At 37.3% G+C, this 14233-nt stretch overlaps 1 protein-coding gene across 1 annotated transcript; it reads right to left on the reverse strand.

The window, feature by feature from the left end:
* Positions 1–3085: 3085 nt before the first annotated feature.
* LOC140009401 (uncharacterized) lies at positions 3086–8701 on the reverse strand. The gene is made up of 10 exons (XM_072054740.1): positions 8447–8701; positions 7756–7996; positions 7430–7634; positions 6932–7022; positions 6694–6839; positions 4697–4940; positions 4484–4588; positions 4215–4397; positions 3911–4112; positions 3086–3816 (listed from the first exon to the last, which is right to left on the reverse strand). Exons 1-10 carry the CDS (start codon positions 8534–8536, stop codon positions 3329–3331), a joined length of 1995 nt encoding a protein of 664 aa, XP_071910841.1. The 5' UTR covers positions 8537–8701; the 3' UTR covers positions 3086–3328.
* Between the last annotated feature and the right edge of the window lie 5532 nt (positions 8702–14233).

Genomic DNA, 14233 nt, shown 5'->3' on the forward strand with positions numbered 1-14233 from the left:
GTAAACCTTCACCGCTAGTTTGAGAGTTGAGGATAGAAAAGAAAAGAAGAGAAAGGTTAAGGTTGTGTTTGGATTGCAAATTATTGTAGCAATTTGATGTATGTGAGGAAAAAAGGTAATAGGGAAATGTGATCACGGAAAATGACGGTAGGTTGTGTTTGGATTGCATTTTCCGTCATTTTTCATGGAAAAATTACTGTAGCGATTTGATATATGTGAGGGAAAAATGTGATAGGGAAATGTGATTACGGAAAACGACAATTAGTGTGTTTGGATTGTAAGTTTTTTGAAATATTTTTACTGTAGCACTTTTTGTGATGTGATGTATGTGAGATAAAAAAGTAATTGAGAAGATAAAAAGGTGTATTGAAAATTGTAATGGTGATGTCAGCAAATATATTTGGCCAAATAATTGGCTGTCCAAACACACTAATTTTCCGACGGAAAACGGCAATCCAAACAAGACTAAGTTATGGGAGAAAATATAGCATAAGAAAATAAAATAAGAGATTTTACTGTTATTTGAAAGTTTATAAAAGAAAGGAAATGATTTTAGACACATTAATCAATAAATATTCCATTCAATGGGTTTTTAAGGATAGATTGGACAATTTTTAAAAAAAAATTAGCCTTTTTGTAGCTTTCCTTTGCTTTTTGCCTGATTTGGGATGGAAACTTTTTTTTAACTGTAACAAGTATCTTCTTCCTCCCAAGTCAGTCGAATTCTTTTTTTATATTTCATTAAAACTCTCAAACATGAAAAATACCTACATTTCTTTTTCCTTCTTTTCTTTTCTGCTCAAATCTCATTTGCCAAACTAGGCATCAGAGCTCAACCCCGAGAACTTTTTGTTTCCAAACAAATAAATATAAATATATATCATATCTCTTGAAAGTCTTAACATGGTAAATGATCATTATTCTTAGGTGTATAAAAAACCCCCAACCAACATAAAGAGGGAAGAGGCGTCGGGTTGAGAACAATTTGAATTTCGACCAATTATAAACCAATGTTATTATAGTGACCTGCCTTCTGTCCTTTGTCCTAGTAAAGAGCCAGATAAACCGTGGCCCACTGGTCCATCGGCGACAAGTGTATCGCCGGCCGGAAGGCGACTACAAGTTTGCCTCTTCTCTTAATTGACAAGTTAACCAATAGATTTTGTACATATAGTGGTTCGATCAGAAACTTCGTAGTGCGCATAATTACGGCACTCGGGCGGAGCCAATGTTGATCTCAGGCTGCAATTGCACATTTGATCCGCAATAGATCTTCTGTCTCACATCCTGTGCCACTTTCTGTTCCATTTTTTATTATATTATTATTTCTTCTTCATAAATATCATATTTTAATTCTTTTTTGTTTCCTTAAGATTCAATAATTAAATAAAAAAAATAAATACAACAGTTTCAAAAAATTAATATATAATAGAAAATTAAAAAATATAACAGAAAATTCACAAAAAATCTCATTTTTTATGCATTTAGATTTTTTGAGTTTGGTAAATTTTGTGTATTACTCAATTAATAGTTATTGGATCTTAAGTAAACAAAAAAATTTAAAACATGATATTTAAGAAGAAGAAATAACAATATAATAAAAAGTGGGACAGAGAGTGGCACAAGGTGTGAGACAGAAGATCCGTTATACACAATTTCTTTTAATAGCTTTACGTTATACACATTATCCACCTACTATATAGCTAGAATTTATGTCTTGAAATCTTATGCACAATTTTAATTAATAGTATTCATACAATTAGATAATTTGATAACTACTGCAAATAATAAATAACAAGTTGCAGCATTTTTCCAAAAAAAAAAAATTGTGTATTTAGAGCAAATATTTAGTTGTACTAAAAATTTATAAACCAACATATTGTTAGTATAAACTAATGTTATTATCCCCCCGAATAAAGTTCCTGACTCAACCAACAAGTAAATCTTAGTGATGGTAATTTTTTATTTTAGTGTATCAGTACCATCATTCGAACACAATAATCATTTCTGTGCAATTTGAAAAATTTTCAAGAATGACTTAATCTTACTTAATTTAGTTAATATTTTTAAAATATTAATACCACAAATGTTCGATAAAGAGCTGCTAGTTATTTGCTTAGTTATATACAAACACACATACCTACAAGTGACATATAAAGGAGTGAGATAATATCAATTGACCCAACAAAAATAAAAAAATGTGGTTGCTTGCATTGGTGGACTTGGTACCATTTTTAGCCGATAATGGGGTAGAGATTTTGTCAGCCTAGATGAGTCATGGCTGACTGGATTTCCGTGATCACATTTCCCTATTACTCCCTCCGTCCCACTTTGATAGTCCTGTATTCCTTTTTCATCTGTCCCAAATTGTAGTCCACTTTCCAATTGAAGAATGTAGTTGTATTTTAATTTTTCTAAGATACCCTTATTCAATGTAAGTAGTTGTTACTATAAACCTATCCCATTTAATGAGAGTTGATTCTTTTTTTACCATCAATTCAAGTTCCCATAAAATTGTACCATATTTAATGTGAGGGTATTTTTGGAAAATAGCAATCTAAATTTACTTTTCCAATGAAGTTAACTACTTTTTCTTAAACTGTGTGAAAAAAGAAACAGGACTATCAAAGTGGGACGGAGGGAGTACCTTTTTTCCTCACATACATCAAATCGCTACAGTAATTTTTCCATGAAAAATCATGAAAAATGCAATCCAAACACAATAGATTTCCATCTCTACTAGTGAAGATTGAAGATCGCAGATGAACTAGCATCTCTTAGCTTATCGGCTACCAGAGACCTTGCAAGAGTAGGTGCCATCCACTCAACGAGTGGCCGGCCCAAGCCCATTATGTCCGAGCCCACGACCCACATTGAAGTGTAAACTCAACCCGCCAGCCGCAACACTGACGTGTACATAAACACACCGGTTCTTTTCTTTTCTTTAAAAAAAAAAAAAAAAAAGAGATAAGGCCACCTTGAAATTTTCCTTTTCTTTTTTTCCTTTGGCACAATTGTCCCATTAATTAATGTTACTCACGTCATGAGATTTTTTTTTTGTGTTGGTGCATAAGTAACATGATGATTTCTTCCACAATGGTTTCTCTGATTTATATCTGATTCAGCACTACAGGTTTTAAAGCTTGGGCATTGGATGGATGATGCTTAGCTTAAAAAAGCTTTCCACCTTAAAAGCAAATTAGTAAAACTATACTAGAATGAAAATACACTTCACATCACTGGCACCAATTTCATCAACTAGTAGCCTGTTATTTTTCATTTTCCACCAAAAATATGTTTGAATCAGAAAATTTGCTCACTCAGGGTTTCAGTTGCCCTTCTTGGCTTCTGTGTCCAGGCCATATCCAAATGGGTACAACGGGTCATAATGTCTGTCCCCGACGTTCATGGGCAGTTGATCAACCGTCTTGAACCATGTATGAGGAAGCTTGCCCGTGAAACCATAGTCACCAAATAAAACATCAGCAACCCCTTGGCCCTCAGTTCCTGGAAGCCAAGCAGCTACAAGTGCATCTATTCGATTCACGTATGGCTGAATGACGACAGGCCGGCCGGTGATCAGAACTACAACGCATTTCACAGACCCACAAACGTTAGTAATGGTACTAGGGCCTGGTTCAGGAATTGTCAAGTTTAAGCTGTCCCCGAATGTTTCAGCATATGGTGGCTCTCCCACCACAACAACCGCATAGGAGAACTTGTTGGACTTGACGAATTCTGCATCAGGTTTTTCACTGTACACAACTTCTGTTGTTCGATCAACTGCATTTCTTATACCAGTCAGGATTGTGGTACCTGTTTACCAGAAAAGAATAAGTTGGAGTCAGTTACCAGTACGAATAAATGCCATCACTGCTACTGCTATCAGCTAAAATGATAACCAAAGAACCTTTTGTGATGTTGCCGCTGAGGCCTTGCCACTCAATTGTCCACCCACCACATTGGTTACCAATATTATCAGCGTGGGTTCCTGCAACTAGAATGCGTTTCGCTTTCTTGGGGAGGGGTAGCAATGGCTTGGCTGCGGATTCGCCATTCTTCAACAGCACAAGAGATTTCCTCACTGCTTCTCTTGCCAGGTCTCTGTGCTCCTGTTAACGTTAAAAAAGTGTTTAAACCCAGGGCCAAGTGATCTCAACTTCTCTTTCATCTTTTCTATTCAATCCGTTCTTTGTAAATCGACACCCACTTACCTGCAAACCAACGTATTGGGTCATGCTATAGTCGGCCAATGGGTGCTCAAAGATGCCCATCGTGAACTTCACCCTCAAAATCCTCTTCACTGCATCATCAATTCGGCTCATTGGAACAAAATTGTTCTTAACCAGGAAGGTTAGACCATCAATGAATTCTGTATAGTTTAATGGAATCATGATCTGCAACATCCGGAGAATAACACAAGTCCTTCCGCATTTAGCAGAGTAGATTAATATTATAAGCTTGTTAAGCAAATCAGACTGACCATGTCAATTCCGGCGTTGACACCAGTGACAATTGAGTATGTGTAATTTGCATGAGGAGGAGAGGTAATACTGTCAATGCCTTGCCAATCTGAGATGACAAATCCCTGAATAATAATTCAGAACTTAATTAATCCTGTGCTTGATTGAAGATGTCGAATGTGGAACTGGAAGCAGGAAGGAGTACTTTTTACTTTCGAAACAGATTAGTTTACCCGAAATCTCAGCGTGTTCTTAAGAAAACCAGTGATCATTTCACGATTAGTATGCATCTTTATTCCATTCCAGCTTGAATAGGAGATCATGACAGTTGATACACCCTTGATAATTGCATTATAATAGCCGGCCATATGGATGCTAAGCAAACCATGCCTGCTGATCACTGTATTATTCCCATTGATGCCTTCAGTCGTTCCTCCATCACCAACAAAGTGCTTAGCACATGCAGCAATGTTCTTTCTGCCAAAAAAAAAAAGATTAATCAAGAATGCAAACTCCGAAGGTGCAGGGTATACATTTTCTGGGAATTTATTGTCTATTCCTAGAATAATATTTTTAAAAAATATACAAAATTTAGATCTTTTTTTTTCCGGAAACAATAGATGAAATTTTATAAATAACCAAACTTTACAATATTTGAACAACAGTTCAATCAACTATACAAAGTGTACCATGACACTTAAGGAGAGACAAAAGTTCTCTCCTCATCCGTAAATATGCTTAGAGCATAATGGCTAATGCGATTACATAGAGTCATATTACTAGAATTTCCAACTTCAAAAAAGCACATTTGAAACAGATTAGCTAATGCATGTATGTCTTCCACCAACATGACAATGTTTGGATTGTCTCCTTTCCCATTTTTTAGCAAGGCAACAAGATGTTTGTTAACATTTATGACTTTGATCCTTTGCCAATTCAGCTGTCTTGCTTTCATTAGTGCCAGCCTCACTGCTACAGCTTTATCTTGAATATCCATTAGTGAGCTTCTGTCCACTAACGCCCATTCAGCTCTGATTCTCCCTCCAGTTTGCTTGGCCACGATGCCAATTCCAACTTATGGCCCTCTGCTGATTCTTTGTAGCAATCTGAAGTTCCACCAGCTCTCTTTCCTCCATTCCTTCCTCCCCTAGTCTTGCATTTGCTGCTTCTGTTTCTGATGTACTTCTAACTTCCTTTCCTTTACCAGCTTCCTCAAACTCCATCCACTCTGTGCTGGCCTTTTGCACAATTCTTATTCCTTCTCTCTCCTTTCCTTCAAATTCTAATTCATTCCTATCCTTCCATAATTGCCAAAGTATGTTAGCAGTCAAGGCTATATGCTGCTTTCCTTCGTTCCTACTTCTGGCTTGAGCTAATGCTGCCCACCACTGCTTAAAACATCCTGTTTGGTTCTGGATGCCGTCCCATTGTACTGGAGCAAGCTTCCATACCTTCTGAGCCTGAGAACAGTGGAACAGAATGTGTTCCACTGTTTCCATATTATCTCCACATCTTGAGCAAAATGGTGATCCTTGTTTTGTTCTTCTGAATATTGTTTCCCTTGCTATCGAATGGAGTAATTTTCATGTATCTTCTAATTGATACCGGGTAAAGCTAAACAACCTCCCAAGTCCAAGTTTTGAAGCTTTGAACGGTCAATTGCACTTTCTAACCTTTTTGTGGGCATTTGGTTAGATATCTTATTTACTAGTTGATGTTCTTTGTTACCCCTGTTTTAAAGTTCAATCAATCCGATCCACATCAGTTCTTGACAAAAAAAAAATGTAAAAGCTAACATCCAACTGATGTTGCTTTCCCATGAATACTAGCGTGCAATCTTCCATCAATATGTCTCTTTCATCCCCTTGGAACAAGAAGATTTTAGCACCCAAATCTTGAATTATAAGGATGGCGAATGTTGACTTTGAACGCTTAAAAAAGTTTTAGCCCGGCAAGGACAATAAAGGCTGGACCCCCAATGAGGTGAAACCGCACTGCTCGCGTTCAAGTTGATTTAGATCGTCCAACACGACTTGAATAGCTTGAATAAGATGAAGGATATTTCCAATTATCCACAAAAGGGCAGCTAATTGAAGTATATGATATATTACTAGCACTTTTCACACTGGATCCAGGATTTATATGTGCTTCAGAAAGAAAGACATCGTTGTTCATTACTTTATGAATGAATCAAGAAAATGATGGAATAAGAGGAATTTGCAATACGTACTGGCCAGCAAGATAAGGAACCCCTAAGCGGCCATTGGAAGGGATTTCTCCTTGTAATCCCGGGATAATCTCAGTCATTGCTCTCACAATTTTGGGATCTTCACTATAGCTTTCATAACACCGGCCCCATCTGGGATCTCTGCAGACCTAATCACAGATCGGAAAGGGCACTTATTTTGATTGTTCAATGTACTCTGAGCTGCATAACAATTAATGGTTCATAGAAAGAGTTAAATTACCGCAACGCAAGGTGCAAAAGCATATTGAATGCCTGTAGCCCTCACTTCAAGGGCAGTTGCAGCTCCAATCTTCTTCGCCAGTGCAGGGTCCCTGCTCAAGCCGGTAACTCAAAGAGTTTAATTGCCACATTCAATTAAAGATTCAATATTGAAAAGATAGATATCAAATTATGCCAAAAAGAGCCGTATTCCTGCTAAATCCCTCCCCGTCCTTCCCCCCTAGACAAGAACTTCATCTGCAGCTTTTTCATAAAACAACAAACAAAATGGTGGACTTCAGCTACTACAATACAAGAGTGCGTTTTGGAGTACTGACCAAATTATACTAGCCTCATAAAAAATGGTCGTAATCAAAGGAGATGTGGATTAATCATCGTCATCTAGAAACTTAATCACAGCAAAAGGGCAAAACTTTCTAATTCATAAGCCAATATTGGGGAGGTTGTTAGAATAGCTGGAAAGATCCATATACGGATAATCTACCACGTACAAACTTACCTAGTGGCTCCAAGACCAATATTATGAGGAAAAACGGTAGCCTTGTAGACAGTGTTGTGGCCGTGAACAGCGTCAATCCCATAAATCATTGGTATCCCAAGACGCGTAGACAATGAACCCTTTTGGAAATCGTTTACCATGTCCACCCATGTCTCCGGCGAAGCCTGCTTAGCTGGAACACTCCCTCCGCCACTCAGTACACTCCCTGCAAATAACTAACATTTTAATCCCAAAAAAAAAAGAAAGAAAAACGACAACACATAACGAGCGCTTCTAATTAACTGCAAAAATCAGTTTTTTTCGAAGTGCAGATTATTGATGCATACCAATGTAGTACTTTTTCATGATCTCTCTGGATGCAACACTACGATCTATCTGTGCCATTTGGCCAATTTTCTCCTCTAAGGTCATCCTGCTCAATAAATCCTTAATTCTAGTATTTATGGGCTGTTTGGGATCCTTATAAGACAAGTACTCTGCTTCTGCTTTCATGGCTGCACAGAAGCAGAACAATGCGATCCCAAAAGCCAGTAAGGAACCCTTTGCCATCTTGAGCCTCAGCATTACCTTCAACAGACAAAAGAGTACAGAAAATTCTATTAGATTCCAAGCATCCCATCAATAAATCTCACTGATGTAAACCGTGGCTTTGGAAAACGTTTAGATAACTGAAGTACAGGGAAGCCATTTTCCCAAATTTTGCTGTTTTAAATCTGGAGATAAACTATTCAAGTATTTGGAAGAGCAATTATTGGACAGGAGAATATCTTGGACAGTGGACACACGAAACATGAAACGTGAACATGTATGTCCGTGCGTTTGTTTGACGAAATGGACTTGTTAAAAAAGCGAAGACGAGTGAAAAAGGAAATCTTGGGAAAGTATAATTATCAATGTAACACTATGATAGTTAGGAAAATCCAGATATAAACACAAAAGTAACACATCTGAGCCGTTGTAAAATGGAGAAATTAAAAACATCTAAACAATGCACACATTAAGGCGCGTGTATCTCACCTTGAGCTGCCATTGGATTTGTATTGTGTAGCAATTGGACACCGTTTTGATCTTATGTTCCCAGTGCTCACAACTCACAAACACCAACATTTAATAGTCATTTGATTGCATCCCATCGAGCCGTTACAAGAATTTAGCCACATGAGATTCTCGCTTGCTAAAAGCCGACTTGCGGATATGATCTTGTTTGGATGGTCAAAATTTAGGCAAGTTATCGTGCACTGGGATTACACCTGATTATACGATCTGTGAGGCCTAACATATTAGGAAAGTCGTTGACTTAATAGATCAACTCCAGCGCTTTTGACAAAAAAAAAAAAAAAAAAATAGATCAACTCCAGCGTGCGTGATCGTGCATTTTGTGTTTAATTTGTTTATTTATTTTTTTAATTTAAGTTGGGTAATGGATACCCAATACAAATACCCAAATCGCCCAAAATATGTATGAATTTTTATTACGTAACCCAAAATTAATTCAATATATAATTTACTCAACCCAACCTCTCAAATTAGTAGGTGAGTTCGGTGGATTATTAGATTTTGGGCATAATTACAAGGTCTATCCAGTCCCATTCCTCCCCCCTAAACAATTGCAGGAAGCTTTTTAGTATTATCTTACGCTTAACGTGGGGATTGGATAAAGTATGAATTGGTCGCTGGTCAGCGGTCATCACTGTTTCGGTGTTTGCTTCTTAGTTTATTTTAAAAAAAAAAAGGGAAAAACGCCAATTTAGTCCTTAAACTATTTCACTAAAGCCGATTTGGTCCCTTAACATTTTATCGCATGAATTAAGTCCATTAACTAAAATTCTTGTGCCAATTGAGGACTTATACGGTGTCGCCACCCAAAACACATGTTTCTGTACACAAACCAATGGCGAGACAGGGGCTTTTTTGGAAGTAAAAAAATACGATTTCTACGGGAAGCAAGATACCATTTATTCCCACTCATCCGAGCTCAAAACTCAGTGTAGTGAGGAGTTTCAGTGTACTACGTAACAAAAAATCCACCCCTCTCCCACCATTCTCTTCCTCCTCCCTAAATGCTAGTAGCAGTTAAATTAAATGGCCATCTCTTCCAATCTTCCCCTCTTCCCTGCTACACTGTTTCTCTTACTCCTCCTACACCTCCCAACATCCCCTGTCTTAGTCACTGAAAGAGAGCGCAAGACGATCATCGTTCGAGTTCACCCCGATGCTAAGCCTTCCATCTTCCCCACTCATCAGCACTGGTATGAGTCCTCCCTCACCTCTCTCCGCTCATCTCATGATTCCACCACTGCTGCTACCACTCCCCCTCCTCTTCTTGTCCACACCTACAACACCGTCTTCCACGGCTTCTCTGCTCAGCTCACTGTTTCCCAAGCTCACGCCTTTCACTCCTTCCCCGGCATTCTCGCTATTATTCCCGAGCAAGTCAGGCCGCTTCATACCACGCGATCCCCTCAATTTCTTAGCCTTAAGACCTCCGACAGCGCTGGCTTGCTCAAGGGTTAACCTTCAAAAACAGGAATTGGAAATAGGCAAGAACAAAAACAAAATATTCAAATCAGACCTGGAATTGGAAATTGAGCTTGGCTATCCAGTTGCTCCAAATAAGCCTTATTAGCCCAACACCCCAAGAAGGTCTCCCTCAATGCAGCCTGCAAAGGCCCCAAAGGAGGCGGGCGAGCTTCAAACGCTTTCAATAGCTTCCTAACTTTAAGATTAAGCGCGGCATAGTGACAGCGATCGCCATCAAACGTGTGCTCGGAGCAAATGGCCCCGCTTTCCAAAAGCATCCTAGCTGCATCCAAATGCCCCGCAAGGCAAGCGTAGTAAAGGGCCACCGAATCCCATTGGTCCCGAGCATTTACGTTGACGCCGGACTCCAACAAGTACTTCAACTGGTCAACGTCGCCGGCCCTGGAAGCCTCATAAACATTGCCGTATGGGACCTTTTTTAAGGGAAGTGAGGAGGCAAAGTCCTCAGGGTCCAAATCGATTCCAACTAATTCTGACATACCTGTAACGGATGATCAAAATTGCTAGTACTGATTAAATGTGGCAAAGGTGTTCGATGAAATGCCTCAGTGAAGTTTGCTTTGTTATTGTGGTAGCAATTAAACATCTGGGTTTTGTGAACTTAAGGACTAATCATGCTAGTGTTGAGTTTTCTTAATTTTGACAGAAAGATTTTCCTTTTTCTCTTCTGGGTTTTAGGAATAATGAAAATGATTTCCAGAATTTCAGCAAGGAAGATAGAAAGAGAGGGAATGAAACTGTGACAGATACTGTATTGGGTTTTAGCATGGAACAGGCAAGAACAAAATGGTTGGTGTCTTGCTTCTCATAGAAATCGTACTTTTTTACTTCCAAAAAAGCCCCTGCCTCGCCGTTGGTTTGTGTACAGAAACATGTGTTTTGGGTGGCGATACCGTATAGGTCCTTAATTGACACAAGAATTTTAATTAAGGGACTTAATTCATGCGATAAAATGTTAAGGGACCAAATCGGCTTTAGTGAAATAATTTGAGGACTAAATTGGCGTTTTTCCCAAAAAAAAATTGGATAAACAGAAAAGCTTCTCTTTTGGAACATTTCTATGGAGTTTTCCTTCATCCCCTTTATAATCTTTATTCTCTTTCCGTTGCGTAAAGTGGACGGCATTTCATCTGGATCTCAGGGCCCGTCTCACGGTATTCTTACCATCAGCATCCCCTTCAATTCGCAAACTAATGGACAACACATAAAACTCAATTAGATAAATATACCAGCAACATATATGCACGAGATTAAATTGAAGAAAGCAGCAATTTAGGAAGCTAAAAATGTATCCCCTTTTGTTTTTTTTGTTTTTTGGTTTTTTTTTTTAGTTTTTGGGCGGGGGGGGGGGGGTGGTGTTAACTGTTAAGTCAAAAATTGGTAATAGCCAAGAGAGAATAAAAGAACGTGCACAGTGATTGTATTCAAGCATTCCTTCAAGTTACACGAGTTCTTGGCCAGCGACGTCCACTAGAAAATAATCAAAAAAACTGGAAAGCAATCTGAAGTTTAATCTAAACAGAAATACAAATTCTTGCACGAACATCAAAAGCACTGAACATAATAGAAGGGATAGATTTTAGAGCGAAGAAGTTTTACCATTTGGGCTCCATTCCTTTATTTCAGCAAATGCTTACATATCTAATCCATCTAGAAGCTTATATTCTCAACCCAAGAAGATTAATCCATGGAAACTTACAGTAGCAGAAAATCGCCGATAATCAAACAGTCCAACAGTGGCACTTCTTCTCCGGTGATGATTCTTGCTTGGAGCTGGCCAAACACCCTCGCGGCTCGCAAACAACACCACCAAACGGGTTTGCTGTTAATGCGGAAGAGCATTGAAGTTTGGAAGAATAGAAGATTAAAAAGACGATTGGAGCAGCAAGTTCAGCCAAACGTTATTAGTAAAAAATATTCGAGTGTGGTAGCTTGTTCCGTGGGCAATTTATAAAGAGCACCAAGCCAAGTACTGCTAGATAGAATACGAGCCACTATTTGCACTCCGATCCCTGAAAAGTTCAATAATTAGAAAACACCACTCTATACCTAGCTCGAGAGAGTACACATGACTGGTCCACCACGATTTTTCTTTTCTTTTTTTTTTTCCCCACAGGCGATCGGTCCCCCATTTTGTGCAACGTATTTGGATATTTCGACTTGTTTAGTGGAAAAAGTCGGCAAGTAAACCTTCACAGCTAGTTTGGGAGTTGAGGATAGAAAAGAAAAGAAGAGAGAGGTTAAGTTATGAGAGAAAATAAAGCATAAGAAAAGAAGAGAATAGATTTTAATGTTATTTGAAAATTTATGAAAGAAAGAAAATGATTTTGAACACATTGATCAATAAATATTCCATTCAACAGTTTTTATGAATATAATGGACAATTTAAAAAATTTTTGTAGCCTTTCCATATCGTTTCTTTGTTTTCTGCCTGATTGGGGATGGAAATTTTTTTTAAACTGTAGCGAGTCTCTTCCTCATCCCAAATCAGCCAAATTCTTTTATTTTTTATTTCATTAAAACTTTTAAACATGAAAAATACCTATCTTTCTCTTTCACGCTTTTCTTTTATATTCAAATCTCATCTCCCAACCTAGGCATTAGAGCTCAACCCCAAGAACTTTTTGTTTCCAAACAAATAAATATAAATATACAGCATATCTCTTGAAAGTCTAACATGGTAAATGATCATAATTCTTAGGTGTATAAAAAAGGCCCAGCCAACATAAAGAGGGAAGAGGCGAAGAGGCGTGGGGATTAGAACAATTTGAATTTCGACCAATTATAAGCCAATCATATATATATATAATAAAGTCGTATTCTCATACTTATCCCTTCATATTTTCTCTTTCTTACGTAGCTTAACGAGACGGCAAGTAATTTCCTACGTGGCTTGCTCCTTTTTTGTTTGGATATATATCAATTCTTATTTCCTATAAAAATTCTTAATATTATATGATTCTTATTTCCTACCCAAAAAAGGAACTGGAAAGTAATGCGATATAAATAAAAGAGACATAAATTTCCTCTATTAGATATATAGGAATAAATGATAATATCTTTTTTTATAGTGTCCTATTCTTTTTTTTTTAACAGCTTCATCATAGATCCTTTTTATTTTAAGATAATCTACCCATATATAGAACAACATACAAACAATCTAGACATGAAAATTAAAGAAAGTTAGCCCGAGAAAGTTTTTACAAGACTCACAGTCCCCATGCATAATTGATGTACAAAGAGAAATTACACTTCATCTGATTGAAAAATTCTGGAAAAGTCCATAAAGAAAATGGAGTGTCATCAACCAAAGAAATAAAATCCCATTATCATAGCTAAAGAAAGATGAGATAAAACATTAGATATTTGTTGAAATTTTGCACCCCGAAGGCCCCTACCCTACCCTCCGTTCGTAGTGGCCTCCAATCCAAGAGAAAGGCCTCCGTCCGTAGTGTTCTCCGCGCCGTCTTTTTTTAAAATATATTTCTGCTAATAATTCCTTAATCACAATACATCTCTGCCCAGATGATGGGGAGTATTTCGTGTGTGGACCCACATCATAGGAGTCCATGCACTTAAATGACTCGATATAGTGGAGGTGGTCTTTTAAGATCAGTAAAATCTATCTTGATAACGCGTTTGTAAATTTATTACGTACAGGTTTATATACGTGCATAGTACGGATCACATAAAAGGTCTTATTTCCTATCCAAAGTTATTTGGACGATTATGGTTTTATTTCCTATAAGAATTCTTAATATTATAGGATTCTTATTTTCTACCCAAAGTTACGTACTTTAAGCAACTTAAATTAAGATAAACATACTTTTAATGTTCTTATCAATATTTCTTTGTATTCTTATCAATTCTTATTTCCTATGTCTACACTACATATAGCCTCTAATATATTGATTTCAAGCATCAAATTCATGGTTGGGTATTTCCAGTGCAAGCGGTTGGCATATTAAAGTATCGATTTTGGGTTTCCACTCCTCTTGATTATCAGGTACATTTTCTTTCAATATATATATATTTTTTAAAAAGGCATGTTGATCTTCAATTGTAAGAGCTTAGTAACATATCTTGAATTTTGTTTTATTTTCTATTTGTTTTGTATGAAGACATAGGATTTAAATAAGTACTTTTATCGTTATTTTTGTAGGATTTTTTCTAACATGTTTGTTAATTGATTTTTGTGATCATATACTACGATGTTTGTTAATTTGTCTTCAGGAAAAATAACCAAAAACAAAAGGCACTGG

The sequence above is a fragment of the Coffea arabica genome, chromosome 6e (assembly GCF_036785885.1).
Source record: "Coffea arabica cultivar ET-39 chromosome 6e, Coffea Arabica ET-39 HiFi, whole genome shotgun sequence".
Lineage (NCBI taxonomy): Eukaryota > Viridiplantae > Streptophyta > Magnoliopsida > Gentianales > Rubiaceae > Coffea > Coffea arabica.